Source organism: Drosophila navojoa, chromosome 2, assembly GCF_054131105.1.
Source record: "Drosophila navojoa isolate 15081-1374.11 chromosome 2, UAZ_NAV_1.0, whole genome shotgun sequence".
NCBI classification, from domain to species: domain Eukaryota; kingdom Metazoa; phylum Arthropoda; class Insecta; order Diptera; family Drosophilidae; genus Drosophila; species Drosophila navojoa.
The window spans coordinates 8,512,038-8,528,657 of NC_142890.1; the positions used below are offsets into that span (position 1 = coordinate 8,512,038).

Consider the following 16,620-nt stretch of genomic DNA (forward strand, 5'->3'; position numbering starts at 1 on the left):
ACCCGTGTCCGTCAAAGTGCGGAAACGGAAGTTGTCTGCCGTTGACTGCGCACTGTTAGCTCCGGGCCTCTAGCTGCTGGCTGCTGGCTGTTGTGCCAAAGTTCGGGCAGCTCGTTGGCCGGCAATTCAAATGCATAAGTTGCAAAACTCTCGAGTTGCCCAGGCCGCAAAACCATTGCAAACTCAATTAAATCTGAGCACCGTTGCGACAGCTTCATGGCCCTTAACTACAGGCCAAGTTCTCGACGCCAAAGTCGACTGTCCACTCACACTGTGTGAATGTGTGTGTGTGTGTCTGTGTCTGTGTGTGTTGATAACATACGACAATTGTGACTTTAAAAATCCCTTTTCGTAGCTCCAGTGCACAACTTGTGCAGGATTAATGGCCCAGGCGGCACACCAAGCCAAGCAATTAAAATGCAGCAACAGCAACAGCAGCAGCAGCAACGGCAATAGCAGCTGCAACTGCACCAGCAGCCGGAAATGGTGCAGAAAAATTGCTGTGACTTGGAGAGCGTATTTGAAATTCGCATGTGTGACAGCACAGTGTCGCAGCGGAGATAGCCGGAGCCCGTTTTAAAACTGGGCAGCACTTGGCCTCAGGCGCAAAGCGCGTGGAATTCAAAGGTGGGTGGGGTGAGGGGTGAGTGGTGGCGCTACGTTTTTGCCCGCAACAACAGCCAAAGACAAATAATGCAATTTCCTGACTAACTCATTTGGGGGCACTGGCGCAGTTACCATGGCTGTTGCGCTTTTGCATCAGTTTCGTGTCACTGACACTTCACACATGTCTAGATGCGTGTGTGTGCGTGTGTGTGTGTGTGTCCAAGTATGTGCTGTGAACTGTATCGTCGTCGGGCATTTATTACCTAGGCAATAGAGTCGCATGTAGAGAACGTTTAGCCCTCGGTTGGATTCATCTTGTCTCCGGCGTTGTGTAACTAAATGCGTACTTATCCATGCGACTCGGAGGAGGCAACTGTTCAGAGTTGTGCTACAGTTACAGTGTGTACTACGGCTAACAACAAATTGCTTACCCCTAGCAAATTGTGCTTACATTATACATTCTATTCCATTTCAGATATACATATGTAAATATACTATATGAGGGAGTACTTTGGTCGCTTTAGCTGCCCGCAGCTGATAGCCAAATGCATCGAAATGGACATTATATAAATGAAGCTATATTGATGCTGTATACATATATATCTTCTCTATTGATGAGCTAAATATATATTTGAAATAAATCATGTCTAGGCTGATAACATCAAGTTATATAGCTCTTAGTTTAGTAATAATGCATAAAACTAGTCAGCTGATATTTGAAACAATCCCAAAAGAAAGAAAACAAAAAGCAAATAGAAAGTGCAAAAGAGCAGCAGCTGCACATTAGATAAGATAGCAGGCACGTGTTTAGCTCTTGTTTTCTTTTTATTTTTTGTTCAGAATCAACAACAAATATTACTCACCTTGCTGGCATTTCCACAAAATATTATTTCCCATTTCAAGCAGAAACAGTCTAAATAAATCTAACAAAACTAATGCGCTTCAATGTCCAAGTTAAAACTCATTTTGAGCTCACTGAAAGTTGACACACACTCACACACACACACACACAGTGGACAAATACAACAACAATTGTATTTTATTTCAGACATACATATGTTTGCTGACCGAGACAGGTTGACCGCTTCCCTTAGTTCTCTGCTCTGCAATTTGCCATTTCGTGTTGTTTTGTTGAGGTTCAAATGTGCGGTGACAATTGTTTTTTTTTCTCTCTCTCTCTCTCTCTTTTTTTCTGCTAGCTCACATGGCATTCACGCACGCACACACTCACACACACATGTGCCACAAATGTGTTTGCGCTTCAGTTTGCAATTTTTCTTGCAAAAAGCTTTCATTTAAACCTCCTGCATTGTGGTCTGGTCCCCATGTAATTTAGCTCTTGCCCGGAAATTTCATTTTCTATTGTTTCGTTTTTGGTTGGTTAGTGCTACCCTTATCGAGCTGCGTTAAATGATCGCTGTATCTTATCAGTGGTACGCTTAATTATTTTGTAATCAACTTAAAATTAAGAATTTCCATTCAAGTTAGTAGTATTTAATCACGATAAGGTCGCTTTCAAGAAAAAAATAGAATGGCTATACAATTAAAAACGCTTGACGAGCAGCATGGATCGACGTCAGATAAGCTTCTATTGGGCCGGACAGCCGCGCACCGAACGATATGTCTGCCAATCGAAGCAGCCCAGGTAGCCATCCTGCTTAACGAACACCTTGTTCTCCGGGCACGTCAGCTGTACGGGATCGGCACCTTCTTCGGGGCAAAGCCAGAAATCGGTTAGAACTTCGCTGACCTGCGGCTGCAGCAAATTGTTGCCCGTGCAGGGGCCGACAGTTACGTCCAGGTTGACACACTCGGGATTCATTAGCTTTGCCGGCAAGCAGCCGTAATCGGTGGCATTCTTCACAAAGTAATAGCCCACATCGCATTCCGATTCTATCGGCACATTGTCCCAACAGAAGTAGAACTTGCGCATATCTTCAGCGCCCCACATCTCGTCCTCAAATAAGCAGGTGGCCGGCACGGTAGTCGTGGAGACCTCGTCCAAGTAGAGGCTGGCCGCGCAGCTGAACGCCAACAGGCCAAGGAATATTGATAAAACTGTGAAGAGTTTATAATTGTCAAAATATTAGTGTGCAAGTGGCATATGTAGAAGTTGAATAAGTTAAGAACTTAAACTGGAATGGCATTGCTTCTGAGTTGTTTATTAATAGAGTCTAGTTTCAATAATTCGATTTCCACATAAATTAAGATTATCATGAACGAATTTTGTTCAAGCGGATAGAATTTATATTTATTTATTGCGAATTTCGATTTAGTGGGGTACAAATTATCGAGACTCAACTGTATTCACATATTTTAACTAGAAATATATAAAATGTTCAGGTTATTTGCTAACAACGAGGTTTCAGTTGAGTGATTATTTTTATTTATTTTTTTTTATATAAATAATCTGATATGTGAGCATTAGATTAAGCACCGTGTTCAAAGTTAGGAACGAATCGTGGTATTTATTTATTTATTTTATTTATTTATTATTAACTAGAAATAAATATAAATGCTCTTGATATTTAAGAAGTTCCAGGCAATTCATTTATATTTTATAAATTTATTTTTGCCGTTATATATTAAGTAACTTGTCTTATCTTCACATTTGAGTAAAGTCAATTAATATACATTTACATATATTATATTTCATTTTAACTAAACATTCATTAGGAATATGTTTTTAATATGATTTCCCACAGTTCCGTTTTTTTCATTAATTCGTATTCCTTTCGCTCAGAGCACTTTTTGTAATTTAAACATTTATTTTTTTGTAAACTTCACCTTTGAGCATGTTGAGTATTGCACACTGAAAAATAGACTAAGTTTACTCGACGCTCTTGCTAGGAAATTTATAACTTTTGGGGAAAACAAAAACAGCAGAAAATGAATAAAATAATCACGCGACTTATCTCGCACCTCAATTGATAGCAGCTCGTCAATGTCTTGTTGACAATGGTCGATGGATGCCGCAAATTGCTAATACGCACCGTGGGCCGCTTATCGGAGGCACAACGCAGCAGATAGCTGTCAGTCATATTTCAATTTTTGGTTCCGCTGAAATGATTTGTTATTTCACAGTTATCATTTGAAGTGTCTTGGCAAATTCCTAAATAGGAATCCGTTTGCTGCGTATTTATTAGGAAATGTCTGTCGTTCGTCAGCTGCTGCGCATGTGCTGTGGATAAAGTTTTAATAGAATTTGAGGCCACATGGCCTATTGGAATTTATGTCGATTATGTTGTCAACTTTTGCTGCCAGAAGTTTCCCTATTTAAACTTGGTGCGCGTAAAATAGACTGCAAAAACTGGCTTCCACAGAGCCAGAGAGCAGAGCAGAGCAGAGCCGAGTCGAGTCGAGTCGCGTGGAGGCTGAACTCAACTGAGCTGAACTGAGCCAAGCCGAGCCGAGCCCGGCTGCCGCTTCTAGAACAACGACGAGGCCGGAACGCCCGGAAAGAAGTTCAATTGACAACGTGACTCCACAACAAAGAAAACTCAGCGAAAGCAAATGGAGAACTTTTTCTTGCAGGTATTACGGCCTAGGCCGAAGACCGCATCTGAGCCCGATTGCCGGCTCGCCGCTGTGTAGAATTTAGCTGTAAGCGAAATCAATTAGAACTTTTGACAGCAGCTGCACCTGCAGAGGGCCTGCCTGCACGGCGAGGCATTTCGTGTGCTTGTCATGTTGCTCTGGAGTTTGTAATTAAATTTTGTCTGATTGCCCTGCAGCAATAATTTACAATTTGGCTTCATTTGAAAGGCAATTAATGTTATACTATCGCATTGATAAGGCTCTTGTCACCTTTGTGTTTTTGTTTTTTCCTTATTTTGTACGTTTCTCTTTCATTTTTTTTTAAATACCTAGTTCGGTAGTCGAATTTGACGTTGATTTCATTTTAGTGACTGTGAATCACGCCGTAAATTAAACATGAATTCATATTGACGCACATTGATTGGAATTCCGACTCCAAAAGACACTTATAGGAACTACTAAATCAGTTCAAGACCCCGGGCAATATGACATTGAGTATAAGTATAAGCGAAATGCTTGCGAGGTGGTTTGCAATCATTTTCAGTTTAGTTTTATTTATATACAATATATTTGTATTTATGTGTATGCAAAAGCGATTATTTTCTGCCACTTCAACTCATTCCAAGAAATAAGTTAATAGCTGTAGAAACAGATAAATGAGATAAGAATAATGGAGAGATAGCGCAAGAAATTTTTTAGTGAGAGTATGGGTAAATTTAAAGTTTACTATTTTGCGAACTCTTTTGGGTTTCTATACGTATAGTTGGCTATAATTAGAAAATGTTGATTATGTTGACATATACATAGAGTACTTCCCTCAGCTACACCTCCTCCTATATCTAATCTTACTTTACTTACTTTGAGCATCATTAAAATTTATTACTTGACAATGGCTTAGCAGAGTTTAATTTATTATGCATTTAATCTATGGCATTTTGATTTAGAATGAATGAAACTCATATGAAAATAATTCGAATTTAATTTTGTAATAAACCCTTTAGATAGGGCATTCAATCTACGAACTTTGAACTATATATTACAGTCTAATCAGTCAATTTGGAGCACAAACAAAGTGAAATATTGGGAGCGACTCAAACGTACGTCAGAGCTACAGTCTTGACAATCTGACAATGGGAATATCAGAAGATAAAAGCAAGAGCAATGAAAATACTGCAATGAGTATAAAAATAAATGGCAATGGCTCCATATCAATCAGTCAATGTTTTTGTGCCGCACTGGGAAAACGTGCTCGTAAAGGATAGCAGCAGATCGATCACATATTCATATATTGATTCATATATTGCATTGATGAACCAAATACCACTGCTTATAGAGACGTAAAATAATAACAAAATAACTGTAATACCAGCGCATACAAAGGGAATTCGTGACAGTGTTGTGACCATAAAAAGTGGCCGATGAAATTATTTATGTGGAATGTATGGAATGCCGAGAAACGAGTGAAGCTGCATCACAGATATGCCATGCCGATGATGATGACGATGATGATGATGATGATGGCGATGATTATGATGGTGATGTTGCGGGCTGCAGACGCATCCGTTGAGGCCACGAATGCAACATGCAAACATGCCACGAACATGTGGGGCGATCCGAATCCCAACATATTCTACGTATGCTCTGTGGCGGACCAAATGCCCCTGCAGCTGCATTGCCCGCAGGGCCGGGGCTTTTTCAATGGCCACGGCCATCTGGGCTGCCTGCCCTATGACCAGTGGCCAGCCTGTCGGCCCACAGTGGAGCCAACGTCCAGCTGCAGTGGCAACGGCAGCGCAACGGCGCACGCAAAGGACCAGCCGTGGGCCGCACTGGATCCCAATCGATTCTACATGTGTCCGGGTGTTAATGCCGCGCCTCTGCTGCTCGACTGTACATCCGGCAAAGGATTCGTGCAAACGGCAAAAACACGGGGCTGTGCGGACTGGTCGCATTGGCGCCGAGAGATGCAGTGCGAGGCTTATTACTGAACAAAAGCTGTCCCGCATCCACATCAACCCCTCCCCCCTCCCCCCAAAAAAAAGCAACAACCATAAACGAGAAGTAAAATGCGATGGCTGCACATAAAACATGATATGTAGTCCACATGCAAAATAATAACCAGCACAAAAAATATCAACCAAAATGTGTTTATGTGTTTCTATATATGTATGTATATAAAGTGTGCAATTTGATTTTGGTATTTATGTATGCCATATTGTTATATTGATATTTATTTTATTTATATGTTTTTATTTATTTTGGACTGTTACGAAAAGCTGAATCGAACTACGCGTGCTGCAAATCCAAATGGAAAAGTGATGCTAACTATAAATAAATGATAAACATTTTTTGTTTTCTTTCTATTTCGATGTTTGTGTACGATTTTTGCCAACATTCAATAATTATAATTAGAATGTGTAAGTTTTTTGATAACATCAAATATTGCCTGACGAGCAAAAAAAAAAAAAAAAAAGATATTAAATCAGCTTATTAATTTTTTGTATTTACAACGAAAGTAAATAAACAAGATATTTATGAGAAATAAATAGAATTAAAGAGATAGATGCTAGAAAAAATATATATACATTTTTAAATACATATTTTGTGGATTTGAAAGCAAAAATGATTTTCTATCAGAATTATTATATATATTTATATAGAGATTAAAATATGAAAAGTTGGTTATTTTTTTTTATGTTGAATTTAAATTTTATTTTATTGAAAAAATAGTATGAAAAATATTTGTGGTATATTTTTATATAAAATCCTAGTTACTTATAATTAGAGCATTTTAAATTTCTCTCAGTGCAGTAGCGTTTCGAATGGTTTAAAAGGAAATTGCATAAGCGAAGCTAACCCGCAGAGAGTAAGGCACAAAGATAATGTATTTGATACATACAGGAATCTTATACTGTTTGAGTGACGGCCAGGGGAGTTAATAACAAAACCCGTACACCTCGCAAGCATATGCTTTTCCATGGTTCGTGGTCAGATAGACAGGGCATCAGCTGTGAGCAGTTGCTGGAATTGATGTGCTTCGTCATCATTTTTATATTTATGCCTTTCTGCTTGTGTGTGTGTGTCTCTGCTTTCACCTGCCTGCTATTCCCTTTTACGGCTATGAGGCTGCAACGTAAAACATGGGTGCATGCAGCTGCTGCCTGAGGGCATAAAAAAGAATAAGTGGAGCAGCGCGTTTAATCGGAAATTGCATTTTGCTTTGATCTCTCTGCTCACGTCAGGAAATTGCGACCAATGCGGGCGACAGGTGCGCAAACCTCTGATCAGGCAATAATCAGTGTTCCATATGAATATTCTATTTCATTCTCTTAATCTCTTTCGAAAGTTCTATACTCACTCTTATCAAGGGCTTTTCGAATTGAATCTAACGAATACGAATAATGGAATTTAAAAAATCTATTTTCTGCATTATTGATTTGCGTAATATTTCACATTTAGTGTAAATACCTTGAAATACTGAGGCACAATGAAAGGTAGCCGAGCAATTAATTAACTGAGAGCTGCACACATATAGCTAGTAATGGGGAGCAGGTGAGCTCGGTAGAGATTTGCGTGCCCGAAATGTGCACAAAAATGCAATGCAAACTGCAATGGATGCAAATGAAAACTGGGGCCAGAGCAGGCTAAAATATGCGTGAAATGCAAACAAGCTGACGGAGCTAGTTGGTGGTGGTGTATCTGTGTTGGTGTGTGTGTGTGTGCGTTGGGATGTATACAGTACTATATGTGCTGTGGCATAAACCCATTTACAGGTGTTTGCCCAGAGTCAACAGGAGTCATCGCCGATGCAGGCAGGCGCAGCCAGTCGTAAAACATTTGTCACATTTACATTAAGAGCAACGCAACGCAACGCAACGCAGCGCAGCGCAGCAAAGGGCTGCTGCTGCTGCCCCACAGCATGGAGTAGCATTGCAAATGCAGGTTGTTGCTGCTCTGGTGGATTGCGGCCACTGTAGTGCATATTCCTGCTGCCGGCTGTCGGCTGACGGCTGCCGGCGACCGGTTGCTATATTCATGCATCAATTCATCCCTCTGCACCCTCGCCTATTGCATGGCTATGCAATTTATTTGCGCACTGCACTTGCCAATTAATTCTTATCTCAGCAGCCATGCGGGTCGTTTTCTCGGCGACTGCATAAATCAATGTGCTCGAGGCGATAACTCATATACATACGATTGAGGCGCTCTTCTCCATTTATTCAGCACACACAAATCGTGACCAAGCCGGAGAAACTATGTTCTATGTACATATGTATGTATGCAGCTAACTCCTTTGCCTCTTGCAAGTGTAGACTGTCGAGTCGTGCAGCTCACTCAATTTCATGGTGTCAAATGTGCACGACTGCATGCACACATCCCCATACACCCACACACAAACGCACACATACACACACACACATGCATGTGGGCACCTATTAAAGTGTTTTTTTCCGGCACCAGCATATTGCATTTGCTGCATTGCATCCTTTTTGGGAGCCCAGCGGCGTCTAATTGAGTTGCATTGCTCTAATGACTGGCAGTAGGATGGATGAGTCCGCCGTGTAGTGCATGGGGCTCTAATTGAAAAGCGTTGTTCGCTAAAGCGCCAAAAGCAGTCATTGATTCGGCTCAGCGAAAATAAACAGATTATCGTCAAAGTGCAAGAAGCAATTTCGCATGCATAAGCGCGTGCATGGCGTTGCCAGACTGGTGCTAATTTACGCAGCCATGTGAATGACACACATTACCATTTGAGTATTAACTGTGTAAGAATATTGTATGTAAAAAAGAGAAAACGCGCCAGTTCATCTGATAGAGATGCACAAAGTTCAACTTAATTAATTGGAGGCGTGTGGTGGTGCACATTTCTAGGCCGCCAAATTCAGTTAATCAAATTTTCGATCGCTTAACAATAATCCTGGTCACGCCTTGTCTGCGCCCAGTGCTAATTCATATAATTAAAGGCGTCCAATTACCGCCGCGTATTTTTTGCTTTCATATTCTCTTCCGTTTAACTCTCAGGCAGCTGTCAGCAACAGCCGCACCTGAGGCCGGGGCCCGTTTCCGGGGTGTTGATTGTCAAGTGGAAGCATTGAGGTTAGGGCCTAGCACCGTTTGCCGTACACCGTCCGCCGTCCGCCGTCTGCCGTCTGCCGTCTGCCGTTTGCCTTGGCACACGCAACGACATCGCCGATGCCGCTGGGAAATGTGCGCGCTCTGGTAATTAATTATGCCAGTTGAAATGACGGGGCAGAAAATGCTCGTATTTTGCATATACACGCATACATACACACTATGTACATACATATATATGTATATTTGTAACGGCAAAGGGCACCTATAGAAAAATGGCCGCGTTTTGCGGTGACTTGCTAGCCGGCGAACGGAAACGGAAATAAGTACAAACTGTTGGCGGCAGTGGCGGTGGCAGCGGTAACAACAGCAAATAAACAAAAAAGAAAAAAAAAACTCACTCACTTGGAATTTGCCGAAATGATTTATTAGCAACGACAATTTCATTTTTCCTAGCCAAGACGGCGGCCAAAATAAGAAATGCTCCTATAATTCGCTTGTTGACAAAAACGTAACAATTCTACATGCAGCTAAATGCGTATTTCCGGCCGGACGTCAGCAGCCATTGCGTGAGACAGCGCCAGCACATCCGCCCGACTGTCGGCTTGTTATTTTATCTGCTTTGCTTTGCTCTTCTATTTTAGCCAGCTCTGTTTTTTTTTGGGCTAAAAGCTTTTGATGGCCCTGGCGTTAGCATTGTTAATCACTGCTGTCGTAAAGGATATTGCCATCCTTTGAGTTCAAGTATGAGATGTTGCTAAAGTTAGCCATTTAGCCTTTTAAGAGCGAGCCGAGCCGAGTCAGTCCCTGGGTGATTTTAAAAACCGCAAGGAAACAATAAATTTGCAACAATGTGAAACGGAAATGTTTGTTACGGAAATGGAGGAAGCGCAGCCAGCGACACCAGCGACTGCAGCTGCATCTGCCGGTGTTGCCCTTGCGATTGTCGCACGGCGCAGCTCGAACGGGAAAAGCAATTTTCGCACAGCGAACAGGGAAAATTCGGCAAGGCATTGAGCGGTGTGAACTTACCCTAGAAACATATGTGAGAAGCCTCAAATGTAAATAACAAATATATGTAAAATTTGTTAAAATTATTTGTATAAATTTCTCTATTTTATAAAAAAAAAAAAAAAAATATATATATATTCAAAATAATATCAATTATTTTCAATATTTAATTTTTTTTTTTTAGTGATTTCAATAAATATTCTTTATTCTTAACCTAACAACCCTTTCTTCTAAGTTATTAGGGTGCACGGAGGGAAACAAAAATATAAGTTGTAAAAAAATATTGCTAAGAGCGAACTTCAGGAATAGCTAGTAAATTGTATTACGGCCGTTCGGATGCTGGACACTGCCTAGCGGGTCCTGCAGCAGGCCAGTCACCGGCACATAAATTATGCATATTTAGCTGAGCGAAATTGAAAACTAATTAATTACACTTGCAGCCGGAAGCGCTGGCAGGGCAAACGCCCGGACTCGCCAGACTCACAAGAGTCGCCAGAGTCGCCAGGCGAAACAGCTAAAGAAAAATGTTGTTCAACTTTATAATTGCCAGCATCAAGTGTTTTCCAAATTGCTCTTGGCTCTAATTATGGTAGAGAAGTGGCTGAAACGTGAGACATTTTGAGCCGGCCAAAGGGTCGCCGATGTTTGCACTCGCACTCGCCTTCGCAATCATTCCAAGAGGATGGGACCTGAAACTCAAAGCAAAAGTTGAGACACTTGTTGGTTATTATTTGGGCCGAGCTACCACCGAGCTGCCTACAAACGAAATATATTACGGCCCACTTTGTGGCGTCGCTTAAGGTGGATCTGAAGGAAGTTCGGAGGCTGTTTAAACAGCCACGCAAAACGCCCCTCAGTTGTCTAACAAGGCAAGTTTAATTAATTCAAGCCAGCTGAAGGCCTACAAGTACGCTTTAAGCTGGGCCGTTGTAAAGAGATTACGACTTTCATGGAATTAATAAGCTAGTTTAACAGTTCGGGCATCCGAATGAAAGGATTAAAATAATAATTCGGCAAGTGGCTTACGGCGACTACAACAACGATGCTTTCATGGCTGATTTAATGCCAATACAATTTCATTTGATTAAACGACTATAGTTTGACATGCACTGCAATAGTCATCAGCATAAATATTTCAGAATTTAAGCATAACAGTTTTGTATTACTAAAGAACTCTTCTTATAGGTATGTGTGTATGCATATGTCTAACTAAAGCTAACTAGACATTGACCCAATTGGTTTTTATGTTTTAAATTTCAAAGTGCCAATCAAAGGGCCGTATTGATTTGCTGTTCTTGTTGTTGTTGTTGCTGTTGTTGTTGCTGTTGTTGCTTTTTATGCCTTGCACAACTACAACAGCTGGTTACCTTTGGGATCGTTGGCTAATCTGAAGGCAACAGTCACGTACACCTGACACAGCCCAGAGTTCCAGAGGGCAAACCTGCTGCCTTTTTATTTATACCTGTTTGCCTTATAGCTGCCCTATAGCCAAATAGAAACAAGAGAAGGCGTATATGTACATTAAGTGTGGAGCATATATTTGTTTATAGGAATAGTAAATATAAATAAAATAATGCAAGGGAATAGAATTTAAAGGGTTTAAGATATTCGTGAAATAAATATGAAATTAAAATAATCAATTAAATGACTTATATGTCTATAGAACCTTAGCTTTCTTAACTTATGTCTATAGAGCCTTAGCTTTCTTAACTTATAAATAAAAATATATAAATATACTTTTATATATTTGACCCATGTTTATGCTTAAGTGGTATCTCTCATTTGTCACCTTCATTCGAGCCAAGTTTCATTTGTTTGTTGCCTTTATTTTTATTGCCAAAGGTGGCTGCACAATAAATTCGCTTAGCCAGTGCTAAGCCTTTGGTAGTAGCCTCAGACGGGCCCTTGTAATGTTGTCCAGCTGCAAGTGTTTGGGGCCAAGTGTCGGGCTGGTTGCCCTGGCTGCCCTATCGCTGCTACATAGCAGCCCTTTTCAAAAAATGATACTAATAAAAATCCATGTTAATGTTGCATGAATATCTAATAAATTGAGGCAGCCAACACGTAGCCGTCACTCGATATGCGAGTATTTATTGATTGGACATAAAATTCGGGCAATTTCATTGACGTAACAGCTTTGTATGCCAAATGCCAGCAAGGGAACAGTTGGGCATTGGATAGAATGTGAGTGAATGTGAGTGTATGTGTGTGTGTGTGTCTTGTGTAAATAATTTATAATGCTGTCTGGGGCATGTGACAAATGAATATCTCGTGGCATTCAAGGATCTTCTTAAGTAGCTGTCGCCAAGCGAAATTTTACAGCTGAAAACTGTGGCGAAACTCTATGGATTTCTTGCCGCCAGAGTCTCAGTGGCAGTGGCAGACGCATTCTAAAATCAATGCAACTGGCAGCTGCGGTTGAAACATTGTTTGCCACCGCTGCACTTTCCGTCTGCGCCACAGTCTCCGGCGCTGACTGAGGATAAACAATGCAAAGGCAGCGTCGCTAAATGCCAGCGACAAGGATGAATTGACTGGCTGCATGGCTGGATGGCTGCCTGGTTGTCTGGCTGACTGGATGCTTGCAATACAGTCAAACTAGCGTATAAAGTATGGCAGAGGAATTTAATAAAACTAAGCCACATTAAATGAAGTAAGCGAATTCCAATCCGCTTGCTCAGTATAAGACTTTAGTCTGTTTCCTTGCCAGGAAATACGCAATCAATTCTGGGATGCTAAATAAGTTTGCTATTTTGACATATGTTTACCATAGAGACGCCTCACTGTGCATGTGTTTGAGTGCAGATTTTTAGCGTGAATCAATCAAATCACATGACTGCTTGACTAACAGCCAGTGATTTGATTGATGAACTGCGCTGCCGGATAGCTCCGATAGCGCTGTGTCTGTGGGCGGCAACTGGCAAATGGCGCAACTGAGCCACAAGCAAACCACCAGGCCATCAAACCACCAATAGCCCGCTGTGACACGCACATTACAAGCCAGTTGCCAGTTGCCAGTTGCTGCCTGCTGGCTGCCGACTGACTGAGCTGGGTTGACTTTGGCTTGCGGGCCACTTAACTCGACTGCCTTTGCCCCAACGAAATTAACTTCTTGAGACGCTTAAGTAGCGCCAGCGGCTGTGGCATGTGAGCCGAGCCGTGCACATTATTGATTAGCGAATCATGGGCTCGATGTGGCGGTGAGTGTGGGCGTGACTGTGTCTCTGGGTGGCTAATCAAAGACATGATAAGCCGTTGCTTGGTGTTAAGTCCTAATGAATATTTTATCTGTCACTGCGGGTGACTTATGCGCTTCTATATTTTTTCAATTTGCCAAAGTTCCATCTATGCAGAGAAATGCTATTTGCATATTTTTGACTGCTTTCGCATAGTTTCAATTGCTGCTGTGTCATTTGTGGCGTTCGCTTTTCATTTTGTGCGCTCTAATAAAATATTTTATTACTTTTTAAGTGTATTTGCTACTCGTAAACTTTTCGCTCCGGCCCTCTCCCTTTCAGTGCTCCGCCCCTTTCTATTCCACAATTTTATATGTCATGCAATGTCGCATATGACTGAATGGGCGAATAACTGAGCGCCCTTCTGCATTGGCATGCAAATTCTCTGACGACTCGACTCGACTCGACTCGATGCGACGCGACTCAACTTGTCTTTAGCCAAGTTAGTGAAAGTATGCAATGTCAGCAGAGCAATGTCTTTGAAATACATGTGAGTGTGTGTGTGTGTTTGGGTATGCTAGCACTCTTTATGATCTCCTATTCCTTATAGAGTGGTTACACATAGAACAAAGCATTTCTGGCTAACAAATATCTTAGATATTCAATTTCGCCCATTTGAAATTAATGCTTAATACAGTTGAAAGCATATTTTTTTTTTGAGAAATGAGGGACTTTTCGTTCACACATGTGGATCCAGAGACTGTGGAACATGATATGCCTGACTTCTAGCCAAATGAAGGACAGCAGACGTGCTATGCGAAATTCTGTGCGTTGACTTCGACAGGACTCGTGTAACTTGACTGCATCGCAGTCTCCTCTCGCCTTCTCTTTCGGCTTCTCCTCTTGCCTTATGTGGCCCACACATATTCAACATCTTTTTTATGTAAATGTGCGAAAATTTCGTCACACACTCATCGAGGGGATATAAAATGAAATTGTACTTTGTGGCATGGCTGGAAAAGTAAGAAAAAAATAGAAAAAAGAAAAAGGAAAAATAAAGTAACGTAAAACATGCCACCGAAAAAGAGATAGAAATGTCTTATTTTCAACGTTAGCAGCTGAACGAGCTCCAGCTCCTGCTGAGGCTCATCATCATCAACAGCGGCAGCAGGACCCCATTTTCCATTCCTCGTCTATGTCGTTTCCATTTCGTCATTGTCATAACTTTGTGTCACAATTTCTCTTGGCGCTGCTGCTTGTGCGCACATGATACAGACCATAAGGTATTATTATGCAATTCTTTTTTTTTTTTTTTTTTGGGTCACAATTGAGGCAATTCGCATCATGTGGCTGTCGTGTATTGGCTGCACTAGCGCTGCGCGCAGTTATATAAAATATCGCGCCATATCGATGGCTTTCGGCAACTTTTCAATTATTGACAGCCAGCTTAAGGCCATAAATTATGCATGTATGGAATATATTTTATGCTACAAATTTAGCGAAAATTTCACATAATTTTGTTGTTGTTTTTAAGGCCAACTGCACACAGCGGCAACCAATGTGACTGACAGCGACAGCAACAGCAACAGCAACAGCAACAGCAACAGCAACACCGACAGCAACAGCAGCATTAACGTTTACAACAGATGCTGCAAAATACTTTGGGGCATATTTACACTTCACATTGCCAGCTACTGCAAAATATTTTACCAATGTAACGAGAGAAACAAAAAAAAGAGAAAAAAAAGAGAAAACGAAAGCAATTTCTAAAAGCTCAAAATCTCATGTTTCTGTGTGTTGGCTTAAACATTGTTTTCGTGTCGACATTTGCAGCAATTTATTATGTCATTTCAGCCTTCGCCGGCAATATGCTAAGGTATACAACTCTGCTGACTCCGATTTGTCGACAGCAACAGCAGCAGCTGTGCCCCATCAAGTGTCAATGTGTTGCATGCCGCAATGGTAGGCTGTGTGTCTAAGTGTGCGTGTATGGGTGTGCGCTTTGCGGTTAGTGATTGTCTCTCTCAGCAATACACCTGCTCAGTAGGTGTGCTTACAGTAAGGATTATAAATAAACAATATCAAAATAAATGTAAAACTTGCTTTAATATTTATATCTTGTGGAGTTGGCAATTTTGATAGGATTTTTGTAGCCGAAAACTGTAGACTTATTCGTGCAAATCTTTGGCATAAGTTGCTCAAATATTGGCCAACAAACTGCTTGAGAGAGTGAGGCAAAAGTTTCAGCTGGACAATGAAAATGCGCAAAAAGTTTAGGTAACTTTTCGAATGGAAGTCGGTAATAAAAACGTTGCCCGTTGCAGTGCGAAAAAAAAAGCGCAACAGCATAAAAGAAACGAAAAATCGTAAAGAAAAGAATAGAAAAGAAAATGTTAACAAGAAGGACTGCAAGTTAAGTGAAGCGCCAGGATGTTGGAGGAGTTTGCACTCGCGGCATCAGGAAACTCACTTTATTGTGTCGCTTTGACAAAGGCCGCGCTGCAGCGAGAATGAACTAAAGTCAACTGGCCTGGACTTGATTCGGCTGCCCTCTACTACCTCTACTTTACGCCACTTATGGACGCTATAATATGCAGCTGGCTAGTCCAAGGGAAATGATTAAATTTTCATTTGGCAGCCCATAAAGCAAAGTTGAATCGCTCATAACGTGTATGGACCACAGATGCAACAGCCAACTGGAGCTGGGGCTCGAAACGAGCTGGTTTTTCTGCCGCCGCCTGCTGCCCGAGCGATTCAGTTGCCCTTTGACCATGTCACTGTCATTTGCCAAAGTTTTTTGGGGCATAAAGTTTAGCTGCAACATTTGCCTTCGCATTGTTTTGTCGCATCTTTCGTTGTGTGCCAAGGGCCAAGGGGCCGAGTGTGGTTGTGGGTGTGGCAGTTGGCGAAATTAAAGTGCATTGTATGCTAAAAGTTTTTTGTGCCGGCAAACCGGAACAATGAAAAGTTCATGAAAATTTTTGCTTCAGCGCATAAACAATAAACATAAAAGTTTTGACCATTAAAAACGCGCAATGGCTAAGTGCGCTCATTGCTCCCACTTCGCCTCGGCTCGACTTGGCTCGGCTTCAAGGAAGGCTGGCTCGAGGGGGGTGGGGGCATGGAGTAAGCGTTTGTCATTTGTTTGTTGCTGTCGAGTTGTTTCTCAAGTTTCTGCATTCCCTTAATGACAAAAATCAGCGTGAATTTGATGTTT

The 16,620-nt window shown here is 41.4% G+C and overlaps 2 protein-coding genes across 2 annotated transcripts; one reads left to right on the forward strand and one right to left on the reverse strand.

The window, feature by feature from the left end:
• Positions 1-2,084: 2,084 nt before the first annotated feature.
• Positions 2,085-3,546, reverse strand: LOC115561876 (uncharacterized). The gene is made up of 2 exons (XM_030382260.2): positions 3,394-3,546; positions 2,085-2,664 (listed from the first exon to the last, which is right to left on the reverse strand). Exons 1-2 carry the CDS (start codon positions 3,401-3,403, stop codon positions 2,195-2,197), a joined length of 480 nt encoding a protein of 159 aa, XP_030238120.1. The 5' UTR covers positions 3,404-3,546; the 3' UTR covers positions 2,085-2,194.
• Positions 3,547-3,620: 74 nt separating this feature from the next.
• Positions 3,621-6,161, forward strand: LOC115561877 (uncharacterized). The gene is made up of 2 exons (XM_030382261.2): positions 3,621-4,140; positions 5,186-6,161. The coding sequence occupies exon 2, from the start codon at positions 5,562-5,564 to the stop codon at positions 6,129-6,131; it is 570 nt and encodes a 189-aa protein (XP_030238121.1). The 5' UTR covers positions 3,621-4,140; positions 5,186-5,561; the 3' UTR covers positions 6,132-6,161.
• The last annotated feature ends 10,459 nt before the right edge of the window (positions 6,162-16,620 follow it).